Raw genomic sequence first — 19747 nt, 5'->3', positions numbered from 1 at the left:
TATTTTTTCATTCTCTAATTTGATCTGGGCATCAAATTTTGTAGATTTAATTTGATTATCTAATTTTAAAAACATTGAAAAATATGTATTTTTTACAATTTAAAATTACTTAGTAACGATTTTAAGTTATTATAAATTAAATGTCATTTTTTATTATCGTTAATCTAATTTAGATGGTATGATCAAATTAAATCATTTTAAAAAAATAAATTAGAGAATAAAAAACTTATTTAAATCAAAATTATCAGAAAATACATTTGCACACGAATGAAGTTCCACCACAGCACAGGCAGGGCCGTGTCTACCAATTCTAGGTTCTTGGGCAAATTTTATGTTGAGTCTATTATAATATAATTTATGAATCTATTTTTGTTTTATTTTGCCAAAATCTTAATTTTCTTTTCCTATTTTTTAAAAATTTACAATTTTAATTTTTATATTTTTTAATTGAGACATTGTTTTCATTTTTTAAAAAAAATCATCATTTTAGTTCCTATATCTAAATTATTAGTCATGTGACATAATTTTTTTAAAATTATTTAATCACTAATAAGTTTAATTTATTAAAAAAAATAATTAAAAAATATATAGTCAAAGTTTGAAATTATTCACGGAAATTAAAATTATGAATTTTTTTTAAGTTGGGGGACAAAATTTCTCAAATAAAAATTAAAATTATGAATTTTTTAAAATTAAAAGACAAAAAAATTCAATTAAAAAATAAGAAATTAAAATTACTTATTTAAAAAAACAGGAATATGAAAATTATATTTATTATTTTTAATTAAGATTTAATAATCAAATAATTTTAATATCTCATTCTATGATGATTCATTCCATCATTGTCTTAATATTGTTGATATCAAATTGAAAATAAAAATAATTTTAAAAATTTTCTCTTGACAATTATAACAATATTTATGTATATAAATATTTTTAAATTATGTAACTTCACTAATAATGTAAGTACTTATAATATAGTAAAATTTATTATCAAATAAAGTAAAAAATAATAAACCTACACGCAAAAACTAAAACATCAACCACATAAATTTGTGGCTGCCTCATTGGCCTTGCGGCAACACCGCTGGTTAACACAAGTATCGGTATCACTCATGTAGATATATATATATATATATATATATATATATATATATATATATATATATATATATATTCATGCATTTATTGTTATGACTTGTTATATACTTGAATTAGTTGAATACATGCATTTGTACCAACTATGCTGGTTTCCGATAAACCAATGGTTGAATAGTCATGACAAAAACATCTAACAGCTTCGGTGTCTACGCATAGTTCTCCCCTGACAGCGATCACATTAGGCACTACAATTTTTTATATTATTTTTATAATTTTCATAATAAATACTTATTTTTTTAATTAATATTTTTAAAATATTAGTTAACAAAACAGATTACAAACCATATGTTTTTGTTAATTAAAGAGATAAAAAATATATGTTAAATAATGTATTGTTAACCATACTTAGGTGAAGATTTACTTGTTACACTCAATTATATCATCGTATAGTCACACTCTATGTATATGTCTTTCTTTTTTTGTTTTACATTCGTGACACCTAAGTATATTTATTATTTTATGTGACACTAATGTTATAAATAGAGATCTTATATGTGTATTTTGCAATATTCATCATGTGGAAAATTAAACTGAAATAGATTTCATTCTTCATATTCTGTATCCTTCTTCGTCAATTAATTTTTTCTTACCTTTAGGCTTTTATTTATGGTTTCTTATAATAATGAGCTTGTTTTTTACTTTTCTTTTTCTTGAAGTAGTATCTCTAATCACATTTAAGAAACAAAGAACCTCATTAATGAAGAAAATTCAAGACTTAGAAGTTATATTAATTATGTTAAACGTTCCACGAATGCTTTTATTTATATTTTTTTCTTTCTTCATATCACGTTATAAAAACAATTTTATTTTATGCATATTTTTTTTTCTCTCACTAATATTATGGATGTCTATGATACGTTTTTGGTTACTAGTACTACCACGTGGGTAGCTGGTAGGTAACACGACCCTGATTAAACATTTTGGGTGGTCCATTAATTAAGTCCAGATGATAGTAGCCACTAGAGTTAATGCCACAACTTCGCGGTGTTGTTAATTCAAAATAATAATTGCAGCCCAACGCTCGTTCGATAGTGGGGACATTGGCCATTTACTTCCCACCCATAGAAAGCATTATTATTAATTGAAACCAAACCACTAACCAGACCCACTTATTATATATATAAACGTGCCACAATTGCACATTTTCATCACTTATTAATTGTGTTAAGAAATTTAAGTGAGGAGCTAGAGAATGATGATGAAGTCTGCTATGTGTGCAGTGGTGGTTGTAGCACTTCTTCTTCTGGCGGAGGTGGGGCCCATGGCTGAGGCTGTGACATGCACCCCAACAGAGTTGAGTCCGTGTCTTCCAGCAATCACTTCCGGTGCTAAACCTTCCAATGCTTGTTGCACGAAGCTGAAGCAGCAAAAACCATGCTTATGTGGCTACCTCAAAAACGCTAGCTTGAAGCAGTATGTTAACTCTCCTAATGCCCGAAAAACCGTTGCTTCTTGTGGGATTCCCTTTCCAACTTGTTAATTAATTAAGCCTTCTTATAATTAAAGTGTGGGATATATATATATATATAGATAAACAGTTTAATTTATACACACTTTGATCCTACAAAGCATCTTGACACAAGCATTCAATAGGATTTCACCACTTTATCGCAACATTTTAACATGATGCGGTAATAAAGTAAATTCTTGTTGAATATTTGGATAACGATGTTATATACTCATAGTTTGTGTGTATAAATTAAACTTATATTTATTATTTACTCTATATATGTCACTCTACGTTTGTGTGATATATTATACAGTTAAGTATTTAGCTATCTTTGAATATGTTAAGGATGATCATATCAGATAAAGCTCTCTAGAGTTGAATATGACCAGTATACATGTTGTATCCAGGGAATTATATGTGTTAAGAGCTATAAATAAATAAATAAATAAATAATGATGTTCTAGAGTGGCGTATATGTCCTCTCATGTGTCGGCGTTGTTAACAAATTTATAGTTCGTTTGACATGAGTACTCGTTTCACGATTTTACGAGGGTGAACGTACCTTAAAAATATGTTGGAGGAAGGATCATCTTTGTAACTTTTAAGTTAAAAGTAATTTTGAGAGGTTAAAACGGTAATCCAAACACAGGTTTAGTTATAAAAAAATTAATTACATGTTTAACTTTCTTAAAAAAATTAAAAAATTAAAAATTAAATTTATAACATGTCTAGATGAAGGTAATCATCTAGATGCACGTTATAACATACTGTATGTTGTACCAAACAGAGAATTAATATTAGACAGGATTATCAATTTGTTATATAGGAAATAGTAAAACAATAAAGAATATGGAGATAATTACCTTTTTTTACGGTAATGTTTTAACATGTACTAAAAAAATTGTCAAATACGGAGTAACTTTTGTAGCTACATTAAATGACTGTAAAATATTTTCAAAAGACAGCATATAAGCGGTTTAATCCATCAAGAGGGGAAAAAAATCAATTTCATCTAAATAAATAATATTATTTTTTTATATAATTAATCGCTTGGTTGAATAACAATATTGTTAAACTATTAATGTTAAGAAAGTATGAACAAAATATAAATTAAATTAATATGGTCAAAGAATTACCAAACTTATGGATCAAGGTGTAAAATTATTCTAAAAAGTCTTGAGTTCATCACGCCTTCAATTAATAAAAGATATTCATTATTTATATATGATCAAACACGTGGTAATTAATCATCTGATAATATTTAAAGCAAATAAAGTACATCTTAAAACACATGGGTGACAAATCATTTATTTCCAGCTTCACATTGCCTTTGTCATTCATCAAAGGTGTCACTTTGACCCTTTTAATTAAGCGGATGTGAGCTTTGATGATGCAATCTTACCTCACAAAGGCATTGGATAGAAGACTCCAAGTAGATTGGGTCAGAGACCCATGGGAAAACCCTAGGATTCTCATAAGTCTTAGGGTAGATTTCGAGCCCATTGGCTAAGTATGAACTCGTTTATCTTTGTAAATATTAGAATAGGTTTTTCCTTCATTTAGACCTTGTATTTTGACCATTCTAGTAGTATAGGGTTTTAGCCTTGTATTTCGAGGCATTTTGAGTAGTCTTTGTAGTATGAATTTTTTTTGTATTTTCATGTATTTTGTCATGGGGGTGAGCTTAACTATTATAGGGGGTGTGTAGCTAATTAAGCTCTATCTTCTCATCTCAAGGAGGTGAACTTAGCTATTACAGAGGTATGTATAGCTAAGCTCTAGCTTCTTTAGGAATCTTCTTAAGGAAGCTTCTCAAGGAGGTGAGCTTAGTTATGAGAGGGTGTGTATAGCTAAGCTCTAGCTTCTCAAGGAAGTTTTCTCAAAGAAGTTTTCTCAAGAAAGCTTCTCAAGGAAGCTACCTAGTCTATAAATAGAAGCATGTGTAACACTTGTTGTAACTTTGATGAATGAGAGTCTTGTGAGACATAACTCAAAGTTCAACTTCTCTCCCTTTTTCTTCCTTCAATTTCGTGCTCCCCCCTCTCTCTTTCTCTCCCTCTTTCTTTTCCTCCATTGAAGCATCCTCTCCAAGCTTCTTATCCAAGGCTCATCTTGGTGGTGAAGCTCTTTCTTTCATGGCTTATTCCCTAGTGGATGACACCTCCTCTCACATCTTCTCCTTTGTCTTCCACTGCATTTCCATGGTGGAAAATCACCATTAAAGGACCTCATTGAAACTCAAAGATCCAGCCTCCGTAGAAGCCCCACAAGCAAGCTTCCATCAAGTGGTATCAGAGCACAAGAGCTTCAAGTAGGTGCTCCTTAAACCTCTATTAATTTTTTTGCTTTACCTTCTCTTCCATTGTTGTTTCTTCATTTTTCTCCATGTATCTCCTCACATGTCTTGTGCTAAATGTTGTTAATATAATTCTTTAGAGTTTCCACCAATTAAACTTCCTATAGAAGCTAGATTTGATTTTCTATGGTTCAAATTTCTTGTTCTTGTTCTTGAACCATGAATTGTGTTGAGTTTAGGTTCCTTTGAGTTTTGTCTTGTTATTTTTTGTGGCTGAAACATAAACCATAAAATTCTTACAAAAATATTAAAGTAGAAGAAAACCTCAAAAATCTAGAGTGACTTGTTCACCTATTATAATTTTATCATAGAAGTCATGTCTAGTCATGAAACTTGTCATATAAGATTTCTTATGTTGTGCTGAATTTTATTTTCTTGTTTCTTTGTCTAACTCATTTGTTCATGAGTGTATGAAATTCTTTTAGCCTATTATTTGATTTGAGTCAAATCTTTCATGTTAATTAGTCCTTAACATGTTCATGCAAAATTCTTAGAGAGTCTTTGATTGTGAAACTTTTCTTGAACTTTTAGGTTTCCTTATGATTGTGTCTATTGTGAATTCGAGTTTTGGTGATTGAATTGTTGGCTGAAATGTTGATCCTAAGTGAATATTGAACTCCTAAAACTGTGGTAAACAATACTAGTGAGTTCAACACACATAGGAAGGTTGAAAGTAAGTCCAAGGCAATCAATATACCATGCTAAAAAAAATCGCTGGTGCTGGAAGCTTGGACATACAAACTTGTAAAAATTATTGAGAATTGGTTACTTTGAATTTTGAGATGAAATGTTTACTGAATTTTCTAGACATATGGGAAAAATTTATAAAAAAAGAACCAAGTGATTTGGATAAAAGGAAAAAATACTAAAAATCACACAAGTTGGCAGAAAAATCAGTATCCAGGAAAAAAAAGTGAAAGAGAAGTGTGCTTGTTGTTTTGCCTCAAAATTTATTCTATAATTGGTGCCTATGTTATACCAATCTTAGTTCCAAAATTTCAATTGAAAATTACTGTGAAAGCAAGTGCCAAAGCTAGAGGTTTGTTGAGTCTTTTTTTTTAATAGTTTTACTCTACTTTAGAACCATTCTAAGTTTCTCTTTGAGTCCTAGCTTGCTTCTATGTCCTTTTCATTGCTTTAACTGTTGAGTAATCCTTGAAAAATTGTCTTGTTAAAACTCCATCGGCTTAGCTTTCATTTCATTTTTTTTGGTCTTTGGTTATTGCTTGTCTCTTTGTTTCCTTGTTTGTGGGTTGCCATATAGGGAATTGGAAGGAGGATTGGTGCCATCCCTTGAAGAATTTGAGTCAAGAAGAAATGGGTCAACCACTTTAAGAGCTATTAGACTAAGAAACACTCCAAATTGAGTGAATTACCAAAGAGAGAACAAACACCAAAATTGAGGACCGTTTTGTAATTTTGTAATTTGCAATTTACTTACCTTCATTGCTTTCAAGTTTTGTAACAAAAAGGTCTTTCATTGGAAGTGTGTTGGGAGCCTCCAATAGGTTACCAAACTTTCATTTTTGTGTAATAATTTTAGGCAATTTTTCCTTAGGATAGTGAGTGTTTTTGTTGGAAACCTTGAATGTGGTCATCCAAACACTCTTAGGATTCGCCTAGTTTACAATTCTTGCTTGCTTTCATAGCTTATTTTCTTTACCTTCCATTGTCAAACCGCCTAGATAGTTTTCCTTTTACCAATTAGTTTTTTACCTTATCTTTCACACTTCTTTCAGTTTCAACCATAGTTTCTTTTACCTTTTGTTTTCAAACCTCCAACAAGAAATAACTACAACTTAGGAACCAACATGAGTCATCATTCATCTAGTGTTAATGGAGAGGGTACTAGTCATAAAGACCCTTTATTTAGAATCTTAGATGAGTTGAGTTCCCTCAAGTTATGGAAAGAAAAACAAGAGAGAAAAGAAAAAGGAAAAAAAGAGTGGAAGAAATAAGTCAAGATGAAAGAAAGAAAATAAGAGAGGAAGAAAGAAGAAAAATAATGAAAGAAATGAAAAGAGAAAAACATGCCTCCTATAGTAGTCATAACTCTTGCAAGAGCCTAAGTGAAGAACTTCATGACTATTACGAAGGAAGGCATAGGTCACATCTTAGACCTCACTCCCATAGAAGAGAAAAGGAAAGAAAGCCTAAAGAGGCTAACATTAACCTCTCATACTTCCATGGGAAGGACAATGTAGAGGCTAACTTAATTTGGAAAATAAAGGTAGAGCAACAACTTAAAAAGAAGTCTACATCAAAATCTTATGACTCTCACTCTTATCTAAAGAAAGATCAAGGTCAAGGCATCTTAGGGGTGACACCTTCTAAGCCCAAAGATGATAAGGGGAAGACAATAGAAAAGCAAGCCCCTAAGGCTAGTACGCAAGAGAAAACTAGCTCTATAAAGTGCTTTAAATGTCTTGGAAGAGGACACATTACTTCTCAATGCCCCACTACAAAAACCATGATTATGAGGGGCCAAGACATTTATAGTAGCCAAGATAAGGCTACTACTTCACCTTCCTCTAGTGAAAGTGAAAAAGTAAAAGGAGAAGAATCTAGTGAAGAAATCTACCCCCAAGAAGAAGGACAACCATTAGTGGTTAAAGAGAAGTGTAAGGAGGTAAGTGTCTCCTCCAAGAGGTTAGCTAAGAAGGAAACTCATTTTACAATAAAGACAAACATTAAAGAAACTTTTCCTCTTAGACAACCTCCACATTTTCTTTTTTGTAAAAAGGCACTTGCTAGCATTGTCACACCTCTTGGGCTTGAGTTTATTCCTCAAGTAAAGAAGTTGTTGGATGAATGTTTGGTTTGCAAGAGCTTAAATCCTTGTGCTTTGTTGGTGCCCAAAATAGGTATTATTAGGCACCAAGTCCCTAAAATAGGTGGTATGATGAATGTTTTGAGTGGTGCAACCCTCTTTTGTAAAATCACTCGTGCAACTAACATCTTCATGGTGTGTGTATATAGGGACCCATTAGGTAGGTTTGTTCTTATTTTTAGTTTCAATACAAACTTAGGTACTCATATGGGACACCTTAGATTTGTCATACTTTTTGGTAGGAATAATCAATATGAAAATACAGAAAAAGGTATGTTTTATTGCGTTACTTTTCTTAATTTTTCAAATAGTGATCAAGGGGTTCCCATGAACCCTAAGAGAATAAAGGTCATTCCTGAGTGGCCCACTCCACCAAGTATAAGAAAAATTTGGGGCTTCCATGACTTAACAAACTTTTACAAAAGGTTTGTCCCATATTTTTCTATACTTGTAGCATCACTCATTGAGTTGGTGAGAAACCATGTTCCTTCATAGGAAGATGCCCAGGAAATGGGTTTTCAGACCTTACCTTACTTCAACATACCAAACACCACTAATACATATGTTTTTGTTCTTTTTACAGGTGTTGAAGGAAGGAGCCCAGAGTATAAAGAACCTCAAGATTTGAGGTCAAATCCTCTCCAAGGTGGAGGGAATGATGCAATCTTACCCTGCAAAGGCATTGGATAGAAGACTCCAAGTAGATTGGACCAGAGATCCAAGGGAAGGCCCTAGGGTTCTCATGAGCCTTAAGGTAGATTTCGAGTCCATGGGCTAAGTATGAACCCGCTTATATTTGTAAATATTAGAATAGGTTTTTCCTTTGTTTGAGCCTTGTATTTTGACCATTCTAGTAGTATAGGGTTTTAGCCTTGTATTTCGAGGCATTTTGAGTAGTCTTTGTAGTAGAGATTTTTTTTTTGTATTTTCATGTATTTTGTCATGGGGGTGAGCTTAGCTATTATAGGGGGTGTGTAGCTAAACTCTAGCTTTTCATCTCATGGAGGTGAACTTAACTATTAGAGAGGTATGTATAGCTAAGCTCTAACTTCTTTAGGAATCTTCTTAAGGAAGCTTCTCAAGGAGGTGAGCTTAGTTATGAGAGGGGTGTGTGTAGCTAAGCTCTAGCTTCTCAAGGAAGTTTTCTCAAGAAAGCTTCTCAAGGAAGCTACATAGTCTATAAATAGAAGCATGTGTAACACTTGTTGTAACTTTGATGAATGAGAGTCTTGTGAGACACAACTCAAAGTTCAACTTCTCTCCCTCTTTCTTCCTTCAATCTCGTGCTCCCCCCTCTCTCTTTCTCTCCCTCTTTCTTTTCCTCCATTGAAGCATCCTCTCCAAGCTTCTTATCCAAGGCTCATCTTGGTGGTGAAGCTCTTTCTTTCATGGCTTATTTCCTAGTGGATGACACCTCCTCTCACCTCTTCTCCTTTGTCTTCCACTGCATTTCCATGGTGGAAAATCACCATTAAAGGACCTCATTGAAGCTCAAAGATCCAGTCTCTGTAGAAGCCCCACAAGCAAGCTTCCATCATTTGAGGTGGCAAAACAGGTCACCATGTATTACTAATAATCCACAAAAATATTTTTTTATATAAAGTTATAATTAATATAAAATTATAATTACGTAAAATATATTGTTTATAAAAAAATTATATCAAAATTATATAATGGATTTCTAGTTATAAACTTTAAATTATAATTTGAGTAGAGACTTCTGACTTATAATTTTGGCTTAAATCATAATTTAAAAATTTCTATCTAAAATTCAAACTGAGTATAAGTAGTTATGTAGTTATGATAGGCAAGAACGAGATATCCAATCCAAGTATACCCTTCAATTGTTTTTTTGTATTGAATAGTAGATTAAAAAAATTACTATAACTAGAATATGATGTGATTGTAAATATTTTTTACATTAGTAGTCAGTTGATTATAAATTTTTGCACAATTAAAAATTATTATTCTTAAGAATTTATAATTTCTAGCTACTTCCAATAAGCAGCTTGAATTGATCCAAAAATATATCCAAAGTTTGTAACATTTTGTTAATATATTTGTAGCTACTTCTCTTGTATCATTTCCAATCTATCGTACAATAAAATATGAATAGTCTATTTTCAAAATATACAATTTTAGGATGATAGCAGTAAGAGAAAATTTTGAATTATTCCTCAGAAGTTATCTCAAAGGCTTTTAGACACCATAGTTGTTCGAGTTCACAATAGACTAGACTATTAGACAATACATCATATCTAGCTATTTATTTAATTAGTAGCAGATTAGCATATTCTAACCAAACACAATTACATGCCTGAAAATCCAATAACTAAAGTCTCACAATACAATCAACAATTTTCCCAATTGTGAAGCAGGAGGGGTCTCATGGAAGAGAAAATTTCAGGACCACAATATACGAAAATATGATTTGTATATTAATTGTTTTACGGCAACTGCATACAAGACTCCATCTGTCTGGGTGGTGTAGTTGGTTATCACGCTAGTCTCACACACTAGAGGTCCCCGGTTCGAACCCGGGCTCAGACATTTCTTTTAAAATGTATTTTGTATGACCTTGTTCCCATCATCTAATATCAAGATGAGGAGTATAATAATAAACCTTTTATTATTAGTTATTAGACATTATAAAATTTTATATTTTTTTATAAATTTCAATTAATAATAAAGATTTTGTTAAAAAAATATGCATTAGATAAGTATATTGCTAACATTTCTTTTTGAAGATTGATTGTTTGTCTTTGAAGTTTGGGTAAAAGAAGGTGAAGAATCTCAAGTTTGTATTGTAGCTTTTTTTTTAATACTTTTGAATTATTATTGGTTAAAGTATTTAAAATATCAAATAAAATTGAGTAAATTTAAAATTAATAGAAAAAATAATTTAACCTTTTATTTATTTTTTATCTCTTTCTTAAATACTATTTATTTTCTCTTTAACCCAAAAAAGAGGAGTTTATTAAGTGTTGAAGGATCCTTCATAAAACACAGTTTCTATTTGTTATAAGGTTCAATCATAGGAAGAAACTTCATCGTGCCCAACTCCGATCACCTTCATATTTATGTTAGTGCTAGACTTACTAATTTTCTTCTGGTGCAGCTTAACTGATTTTCTTTTATTTGAGAAAATATTTACAAAAAGACTTTAAAAATAAAATTCAATTTTTTATCTCTTATCTTATTCGATCTTGTCTTTATACTAACAAAAAAAAAATTATACTGATAGACAATTTTGTTTATATAGTATTGCTGTTATATATCAAATGTGTAAGTATGTGTATAATACATTATATTGCTGCCGTTTTTTTTTTTTTTTAAAAAAACATCACATTGTTGTTATAAACTCAAAATACCTATACGCTTATGTTTAATTTCTACTAAGCAGAAATTGTGCTAATACAAAGAATCTTAATGTTTATATAATACCCTTTTGTCTATTAATTTTTTTTTAAAATGCATTATTAAAAATACTATTAATTTCATTCAATAATTTTTCATAAAGTATTAGAAATACGTGGCTCGCTAATAAGTGTTTCAAGAACACTAGTTAAGTAGTCATTGATATAATTTTTTTTTATCGAGTTTAATAATTATGCAATGAGTTAAAAATTTTGTACATTGTCAAATAATAAAAAAAATTCATTGATATAACTATTAAAATAATTATTAAAATCAGCAAATTTATCATACATAATAATTTATAATTTAATGATAGTATAAAATTATTTTATATTGGTGTATTTTATTTTATTATTAATTATTTATTGGAAATCCCATTTTGAATATATTAAAATTACTGTGGAGTACATAAATAAGATTTTTAAACAAAATTTCCACTTTTAATTTCTTAAGTAGTTTCAAAACATTTGCTTTTAAAAAATACTATTACTATAATGACACCGCACTCTCTAATCTTCTTGAATTATGTAAACAGTATTATTATTTTCATTATCATTATTATATCATCACTTACAAATCAGTCTTTAATTAATTAGAAACTTTTATATGAAATTAATTGCTAATTGGATGAAGTTATTGCGTAGGCAGTGACAAATCAAAAGGTATCCTATTCCGATTAATTTGCACTTGCCAACGTATCCTCGGTGTTTTCCCACTCTTAATTGCATATATATATATAGTGTTCAATGCTCAAATTGCAATAAATAAAGCAAATACTAAAAAAGGGAAATTTTATTTGAATCTAACAAAACTGGATAAGTTCAAACAAAACTTCATTTGTCTCCATAATAGTATTAAGGGATTTTCTTCTAATCCCGGAAGAAAATCTTCACCAACACGTTTTGAAATATTTCAGAATTATTTATCTACGTAAGAATTCTCAATCCGTATTAATCATATAAATTATAAATTTGTATAATCTAATTTTTTTTAAAATAAAAATATTTTAAATATTTTTAAATAAATTTAGTTATAATTTTTATAATATTTATATAAATATTATTATATTAAGTAGATTGTCAAATAATAAAAAAATTTCATTGATATAACTATTAAAATAATTATTAAAATCAGCAAATTTATCATACATAATAATTTATAATTTAATGATTGTATAAAATTATTTTATATTGGTGTATTTTATTTTATTATTAATTATTTATTGGAAATCCCATTTTGAATATATTAAAATTACTGTGGAGTACATAAATAAGATTTTTAAACAAAATCTTATTGATCTATTTTTGATCTTATTATATTAATTTTGATTTAATAATATTATATATATATATATAAATTTTAAATAAAAATTATAAGTTTAATAAAAATTTATATATATATAAAAAATTAATTATTAAATCAAAATTAATTATCACAATGTAAATTTATATATATTTAAAATTTTAGTATTATATATAATAATATTAATTATTTTATAATTTAATTAACTTATTAACGTTAGAATGTTAACACCAAAGTCACATGTTTCTAACCTACATGAAATATTATTAATTGCGCATATATGCCCATCCAACGTTTGCAATATTGTATGCCCCCCTCTCCCCTTTACTCTACTCAGTACTCATTCATTATTGTCACAGGATGATAAAAATCAAATTATTTTGTTTTTAAGGTTTATATTCAACTATTCTTCTTTTTATTTATTGATATCCAAGTTTTTTTCTTTAACCTTGACTGTTAGCATACAATATTTATTTTGTATCTTTCTATTGACATTTACAATGCCATCCATTATTAGGTTTGGAATAGACTAAACTCCTTTACCATTAAATTGTTCTTCATTATTTTTTTTAAAAATAATTTTTTAAATTATCAACTCACACAACATATGACCATGGACTATTAATAATATTTTATATAATATATGGGATGAATTATTAATCATGCAGAATAGTATGATATGTTTTTTACGATATAAATATATACACGCGCGAGGCCAATATTGTTTTGATTAGTATACATATATTAATACCGATAACAAATGTCATTAACAAATCAAATCCAATTAATTAATAGCCGGCACCACCCTGTGAAACAGGTTAATTATGAATTTAGATTCTCTAATTAATAAATAAAAAATATATACAAAAAATGAACGAAATCAATAGAATAGATGATATCTGGGAAAGGGCCGGAGTATCTTTTTTTCTCTTTTTTTTTTTTATAGAAATCTTTTTTTCTCTTTTACAAGGTGATAAAATGATTAAATTAATATGTTTGGATCATGATCTGTAAACTAATTAGGAGTGATTTGATATGTTTGCTCTTGTCTTAGTTTGAGTACTCCTTGTGCTGAAACTAAGTCTTTTAATATATTTTAATCTTTTTCCCTTTAAAAAATATTAGGAGTGATTTGAATTATTTTTAATTTTTTATTTTATAGAAAACATTTTTTATTAAAAATTATTTATTATGCATTCATATTTTCCATGTAATAAATTTTTTTCCTTAATGAATATTTTCTTTTAAATACTGAAAATCAATTTTTAAGAATGAGTTGACAAAGTCATGAAAATTAATTTCGTATGTAATTAATACCATACATATTTATGCTTATCTCTTATATTTTTATCAGTATCTGTTTATATATATATATGCACAGCTTAATTAAGAATACATCCCAAACAAAATAATTAAGAGTTAAATATATATATATGATTAATGTAAGTAAATAATTATTATAAAAATTAACAACCTAATCTTAAACTTATAAAAAAACTTATCATAAACAATTTTCTTGAAAATTAAACCGAGGATCCATTTTCGCATCATCAAATGCACAGCATCCGAAGTTAAATATTTTTGTGTATAACCTTTTCAAAAGCAATAAAACGAAAACGAAAACGAAACTGTAAGCTATGAAAACGTGGATCATACGCGGAGCCACGAAAATGTTTGCTAGTTTTTCTGTGTCTCTGCGACTCCAACGTTGTTTGGCTCAATATATATCCCTTTGCAGCTCTCGCTAGGTTGCTGTAATTCACAAAACCCAGGACGGGCTTCCATCATTGCTCACCAATCAATCCCGTATTAATTAATCCTTATCCATCATAATTTATAAATAGTGCCCAAAAAGCCTCATCTCATTCTCAACCTACACAAATACAATACACGCATAGTTTTTCTTCAAATCTCCCCACATACAACAATGTCCACCGATCTCTCTGTCATTCTCCCTCGTGTTCTCATTGTCTCTAGACGAAGCGTTCGCAAAAACAAGTTCGTTGATTTCGTTGGTATGTTATGTTTCCTCCTTTTCTTTCATCTCTTCATTCAAATTTACTTCTAGCGCAATAGTGCAAATATGCTATTGGAAGTGGTAAAAAAACTTTAGTCTTTTAACCGAGTCAAATGATGTCATATAAATAACATTGCCAAAACTTTAGTCTCTAACAAAATCGAATCATGTTATGTGATCTATTTATTCAATCTCACATGAGGGAATAAAACTTTGTTATTGTTGTTGTAGTGCAAATATGTAATTCCTTAATTATTTTCCAATCATGTGCGTGAAATTAACATGGCCCTTTTGATAGAACGTGTTATTATGTGATTTTTTTTTTCAGGTGAATATCACCTAGATCTTATAGTAGGGTATGGCGCGGTGCCCGTGATTGTTCCTCGTGTTTCCGGGGTGCACATGTTGTTGGATAGCTTTGAGCCAATCCACGGCGTGCTTCTGTGTGAAGGTGAAGACATTGATCCTTCTTGGTACGAACAAGATATCGCGGGTCTTTCACAAGAGGAATTGGAAGAGATTAAAAGGCTTCATGCAAGTGACACGGCCATTGACAAAGAGAAAGACTCAATTGAGTTGAGTCTCGCCAAGCTATGTCTCGAGAGGAACATTCCCTACTTGGGAATTTGCAGGGGCTCACAGATTCTTAATGTTGCATGTGGGGGTACCCTTTACCAGGACATAGGGAAAGAGCTTTCAATTAAGTGTCTCGATAGCCAAAGGGTTATGCACATAAACTATGACGATTATGATGGGCATAGGCACGATGTGGAAGTGGTTGAAAACACCCCTTTGCATCATTGGTTTAAGGATTCTTTGGAAGAAGGAAAAATGAATATTTGTGTTAATAGCTATCACCATCAAGGGGTCAAGAGATTGGCACAACGTTTTGTGCCAATGGTCTTTGCACCTGATGGCTTGATTGAAGGGTTTTATGACCCAGATGCTTATAATCCAGAGGAGGGTAAGTTCATTATGGGATTGCAGTTTCACCCTGAGCGTATGAGGAAGCCTGATTCGGATGAGTTTGATTACCCAGGATGCCCCTTTGCTTATAAGGTTAGAAAATATATATGGTTTCTTTAGAGATCTATTTTAATGTTATTTATACATTGGCAATTTGAGTTGACATTTGTAATTTTGTGGAAACTCTGCAGGAATTTGTAAAAGCAGTTGTTGCTCATCAGAAGAAGCTGAACAGCTTAACATCCGTACAAAAGCCTATTAAGCTTAATAAGGAAATGGAAATCAAAAGGAAGATTATTGTGCGTAGTTTCTCACTTGCCAAAAACCTATACATTGCTGGCCGTGGAACTAATTCCCCCAAAGAGACTGAACTCGAAGCTGGAGCAGAATTTCTTGAGGTACTAACTTGCACAACTAGGAAACTTAAACTAATTTGACAATTTTTCATATTTGTTTAGAATAGGGACAAAACTTAGATATAAAGCTAATTCTAATTGAAGAATATTATTAAAAGTACTTCAGTTTTGTTCTTTATTTAAGTTTTGTCATTAGAGTAATATTTTTTGACACTTCAACTAATAGGAGATAAGGATAAGCAAAAACATAACATCATGTTGTATTCTGTGCTATCAAATTTGAATAAGGCATACAGTTGTAACAGCTCAAATTATCCCTTAACTTTATCTTGTTTATTAGCATCCTTAATATAAACACTTTATTGGCAGCTTCTTTTTCTCTCTTAGCATGTGGTGTACATGCATCATTTTCCTTTGTTTAAGGAACACAACACGACGTTATCAATTTTTTTTTCTTTCTCTGTATTGATTTATGTATAAATTTGCAGTCCAACACAGCCTTGAGTGTGCAACAAGAGAATAGGTTAAAGCAAATGGGTGCAACGGTTAGGAATGCAGGCTCCTACATAGAGAGACTGAAGCTAAACGAGGAAAGAGAAAAAATGGCAAGAAATGTGATGGCGAAAATGACCGTGGAACAGTTGTCTGATCTCTTGTCTTTCTATCACACTATGGGACAAATTTGTTCAGAAGTATTGGATATTAAGATACATGGCCTTGTCAATGACTTAGGTTCATGATTTTGTTCCTTAATTTCTTGGCCTTTGGTTGACTATGCAACGTTTGTTTGTTGGTAGTTAGATGCATGTGCTCCTTTGTGGGACTCAGTGATTGTTAGGGGAAAGGGCTCTCTGTTTGTTCCTTTTGTTTGAGTCTGTTACTAAATTCCTTACGACTTGGGTATATCAATCACCTGTGTAAAGAACAGATAACCACTGGCTTTTGGAAAAAGTTTCAAAAGGCAAATGTTAATCCGTGCAGTGATTAAGGAAATAAAATTGATTTTTTTATAATGCTATTACTGTATATTATTGTAATTTTTAATATAATTTTAGTGTAATTTCTATAATTTTTTAATTAATTTTTTAACTAATATCCTAAAAATATTGGTTAGTAGAATTCTTAATGCTTCATTTATTGTATGATTTTTAATATTATTCAAATTATTTTGATTAATATATAACATTTTTTATTCAATTTAGTCTTACGCATCTAGAAATCTTATAAAAAGGTTGAAAATTTTCTTCTTCCTTTATAATTATTTAAATATCTAACTTTTTAATAAACAGTATTTTTAAAAATAATTATTATTTTTACAGATAAAATTAAAACTAATTTTTATATTAAATGATCATAATCTTAATTGTTATTATAATAATAAAAAACATATATTTAGTTTTATACAATTTTATACTGATTATCACTTTAGTCATTATAATAAAGTAACATTAACATTAATATATATATATATATATATATATATATATATATATATATATATATGAAAAGTTCTAAAAGAGAGGGGAAGAGGGTGTCTAGATCATGTTGTTATATTCAATTTGTTGGTATGAAGTATTTTTTTTAATTTTAATTAATTTTTATCGGAAAATTTTGTTAGCTAATCACCTTTGGTAGATCTTTTCTCTCAAGTCTCAATTCTCACCTATATTTTTTTCATTCAAATAACTCAAACTTAAAATATTACTTAAAGAAAAATCAAATTAAGTATCATTTAAATTAATAGAAACAAATACTTTAAGTTTATTATCTTAATTTTTTTATTTGTAAGAATCAGAGATGATATCAAAAATATATTCTATCCAATCAATTTAGTTATCCATATTTAGTATATCATCATAGAAAGTTACATATTAATATATTATAGTAAATTAAAAATCCGTTCAATGTGAACTTATAAATGTAACGTATAACTAAAAACTAACAATTAAAACAGTATTATTTTTTAATCACATATTACATGTTATTTTAAATAAAAAAGTATGAAATAAAATAACAATTTCAATGTTTATAAAAATAATATAGAAAAAATTTATTTCATAATTATATATATTTTAGAAAACTTTTGGAACCTTTGTACGTAATCATAGACCATGTGCCTAATTTAACCATACTTAATAAATAATTAGATTACAAGTAGAAATTATAATTATAACTGGTTATTATTTTTAAAATATGAGTATATAATTAGTTATATAATCAATTATATAATGAGTTATATCTAAAATTAATTACATAACTAATTATGGACGAACAAAAATAAGTTGTTTGGAATATTTATTTTTATAAAACAGTTATAATTTTATAACCAAAATGAATTTAGCACAGTATTGAATATGTATTTCTTACATGTACTTACACGAATTTGATTTACTTTGGCACCCTTTTCCTTTCAAAAATAAATTATATCTTTATAACTATTATTGTTTTTTAAATATAGAAATAAATTATTTGAAATACTCCTAACTATAAAATTAGTTATAATTTTTTTACCTACTTTTATATAATTAGTTATAATTATTTTTTTAAAACTATTTTTTAGTATTATACATGTAACGTGACACCTTTAGACAAGTCACAAGCATTCCTAAGCATGTACGTTAGCTAGGGTTTCCTACAAACACGTTGATGTTTCATGCATTGAGGGTGGACGGAGGCTAGGGTGCGAAAGTAAAACTTATTAGGCACCATAAACAAGTTTATTTTTACACTTTTCATCATTTATTTTCCATTATACCCTTTCTCTTCCTTCCTTTCTCTTGTTTCTCCCCCTTCCTCTTATCATCTCTGCAAAATCTTAAGGTTAAGAACAAAATCACGACGCTTAATTCAACAACTATGATCTCAATACTACAATTATACAAGGTTTCAATACAGCAAATGCTCATTTCCCATTCCATTGCAGCCACTCCCAAAACACTACAACAGCAACACAACTACCGTCTCCATGAATAGCAATAACAAACCCTCAACCACAAACCAAAATAGCAAACCATGCAAACAACAATGTGAATAGAAACATAATCTCATTGGGGACCTGCAACCGTGAGTAGAGTTTGTGTGTGTCGTAATCGAAGGTGACCCATTGCCGTCACACACAACGATGCCCCTCTTCTAAACATGCATATTCTCATTTTTCTCCTTTTGGTCTGATCTCACCCCTCACTTGTGCACAAATTTATTTACTCATAGTTGTGCGGTCAAATTAAGAAACTCCTCTTCCCAGCGGCGGCAAGCATCAACCTCCTCAATGAATTGTTGTTGTGTGTTTTTTTTTGGAAGAGGGGGGGGGGGGGGGGGATGGTGAGAGCAGATGAGATTTGCAACAATAAAAGACTAAAAAAGAGGAAGAAAACGAAAAAGGTAAATTTGCGGCAAAGTTGAAAGGTGAACGAAGAAGAACAAAAGAGAAAGGGAAGAAAGAGAAAGAGAAAGAGAGAAGACAAAAAGGGTAAATTAGGAAAAGTAAGAAAAAAGAAAATAAATGAAATAAAAAAGAAAGAAAAGTTTGAACCATTGATTTAAAATCAACTAAATCTAACGGTTGTGAAATGATCGTGATAACTTTTTCCCAATACAATAATCTACAATGTCACGCTCTTTTATTATTGCTCTCCCAATATACAACCGACTCCTTTTACTTTTGAGTGTGTTGGTGGTAAAAATATTTATTAAGGTTTAGGCTTATAAGTCTTTTTTTGATTTATATGGTGTTCAACTTCTTTTCTTTTACTCGATGTGAGACTTCACCTCACATTGTAGTTGCATCACCGCTCCACCCACGGGATATGCTGCCAGATATCAATTGTTGGGTAATTGAGGGGAGAAAACACCGAAAAGATTTACACCAATGAGTCATGTGCAACCATATGAG

At 29.8% G+C, this 19747-nt stretch overlaps 2 protein-coding genes and 1 non-coding gene across 3 annotated transcripts; all 3 read left to right on the top strand.

Moving 5' to 3' along the window:
* The first annotated feature begins 2296 nt into the window (after positions 1-2296).
* On the top strand, positions 2297-3096 carry LOC114384873 (probable non-specific lipid-transfer protein AKCS9). Its single transcript, XM_028344695.1, has one exon. The coding sequence runs from the start codon at positions 2354-2356 to the stop codon at positions 2639-2641; it is 288 nt and encodes a 95-aa protein (XP_028200496.1). The 5' UTR covers positions 2297-2353; the 3' UTR covers positions 2642-3096.
* Positions 3097-10273: 7177 nt separating this feature from the next.
* TRNAV-CAC lies at positions 10274-10347 on the top strand. The gene has a single exon. It is a non-coding gene; the product is annotated as a tRNA-Val (tRNA).
* A 3815-nt stretch (positions 10348-14162) lies between these two features.
* LOC114384863 (putative glutamine amidotransferase GAT1_2.1) lies at positions 14163-16873 on the top strand. The gene is made up of 4 exons (XM_028344684.1): positions 14163-14531; positions 14862-15592; positions 15691-15897; positions 16344-16873. The coding sequence occupies exons 1-4, from the start codon at positions 14444-14446 to the stop codon at positions 16593-16595; spliced, it is 1278 nt and encodes a 425-aa protein (XP_028200485.1). The 5' UTR covers positions 14163-14443; the 3' UTR covers positions 16596-16873.
* The last annotated feature ends 2874 nt before the right edge of the window (positions 16874-19747 follow it).

The sequence above is a fragment of the Glycine soja genome, chromosome 2, assembly GCF_004193775.1.
Source record: "Glycine soja cultivar W05 chromosome 2, ASM419377v2, whole genome shotgun sequence".
In the NCBI taxonomy this organism is placed as follows: domain Eukaryota; kingdom Viridiplantae; phylum Streptophyta; class Magnoliopsida; order Fabales; family Fabaceae; genus Glycine; species Glycine soja.
The sequence above is the reverse complement of the archived record's forward strand: the minus strand, read 5'-3'. Positions and strand labels throughout refer to the sequence as shown.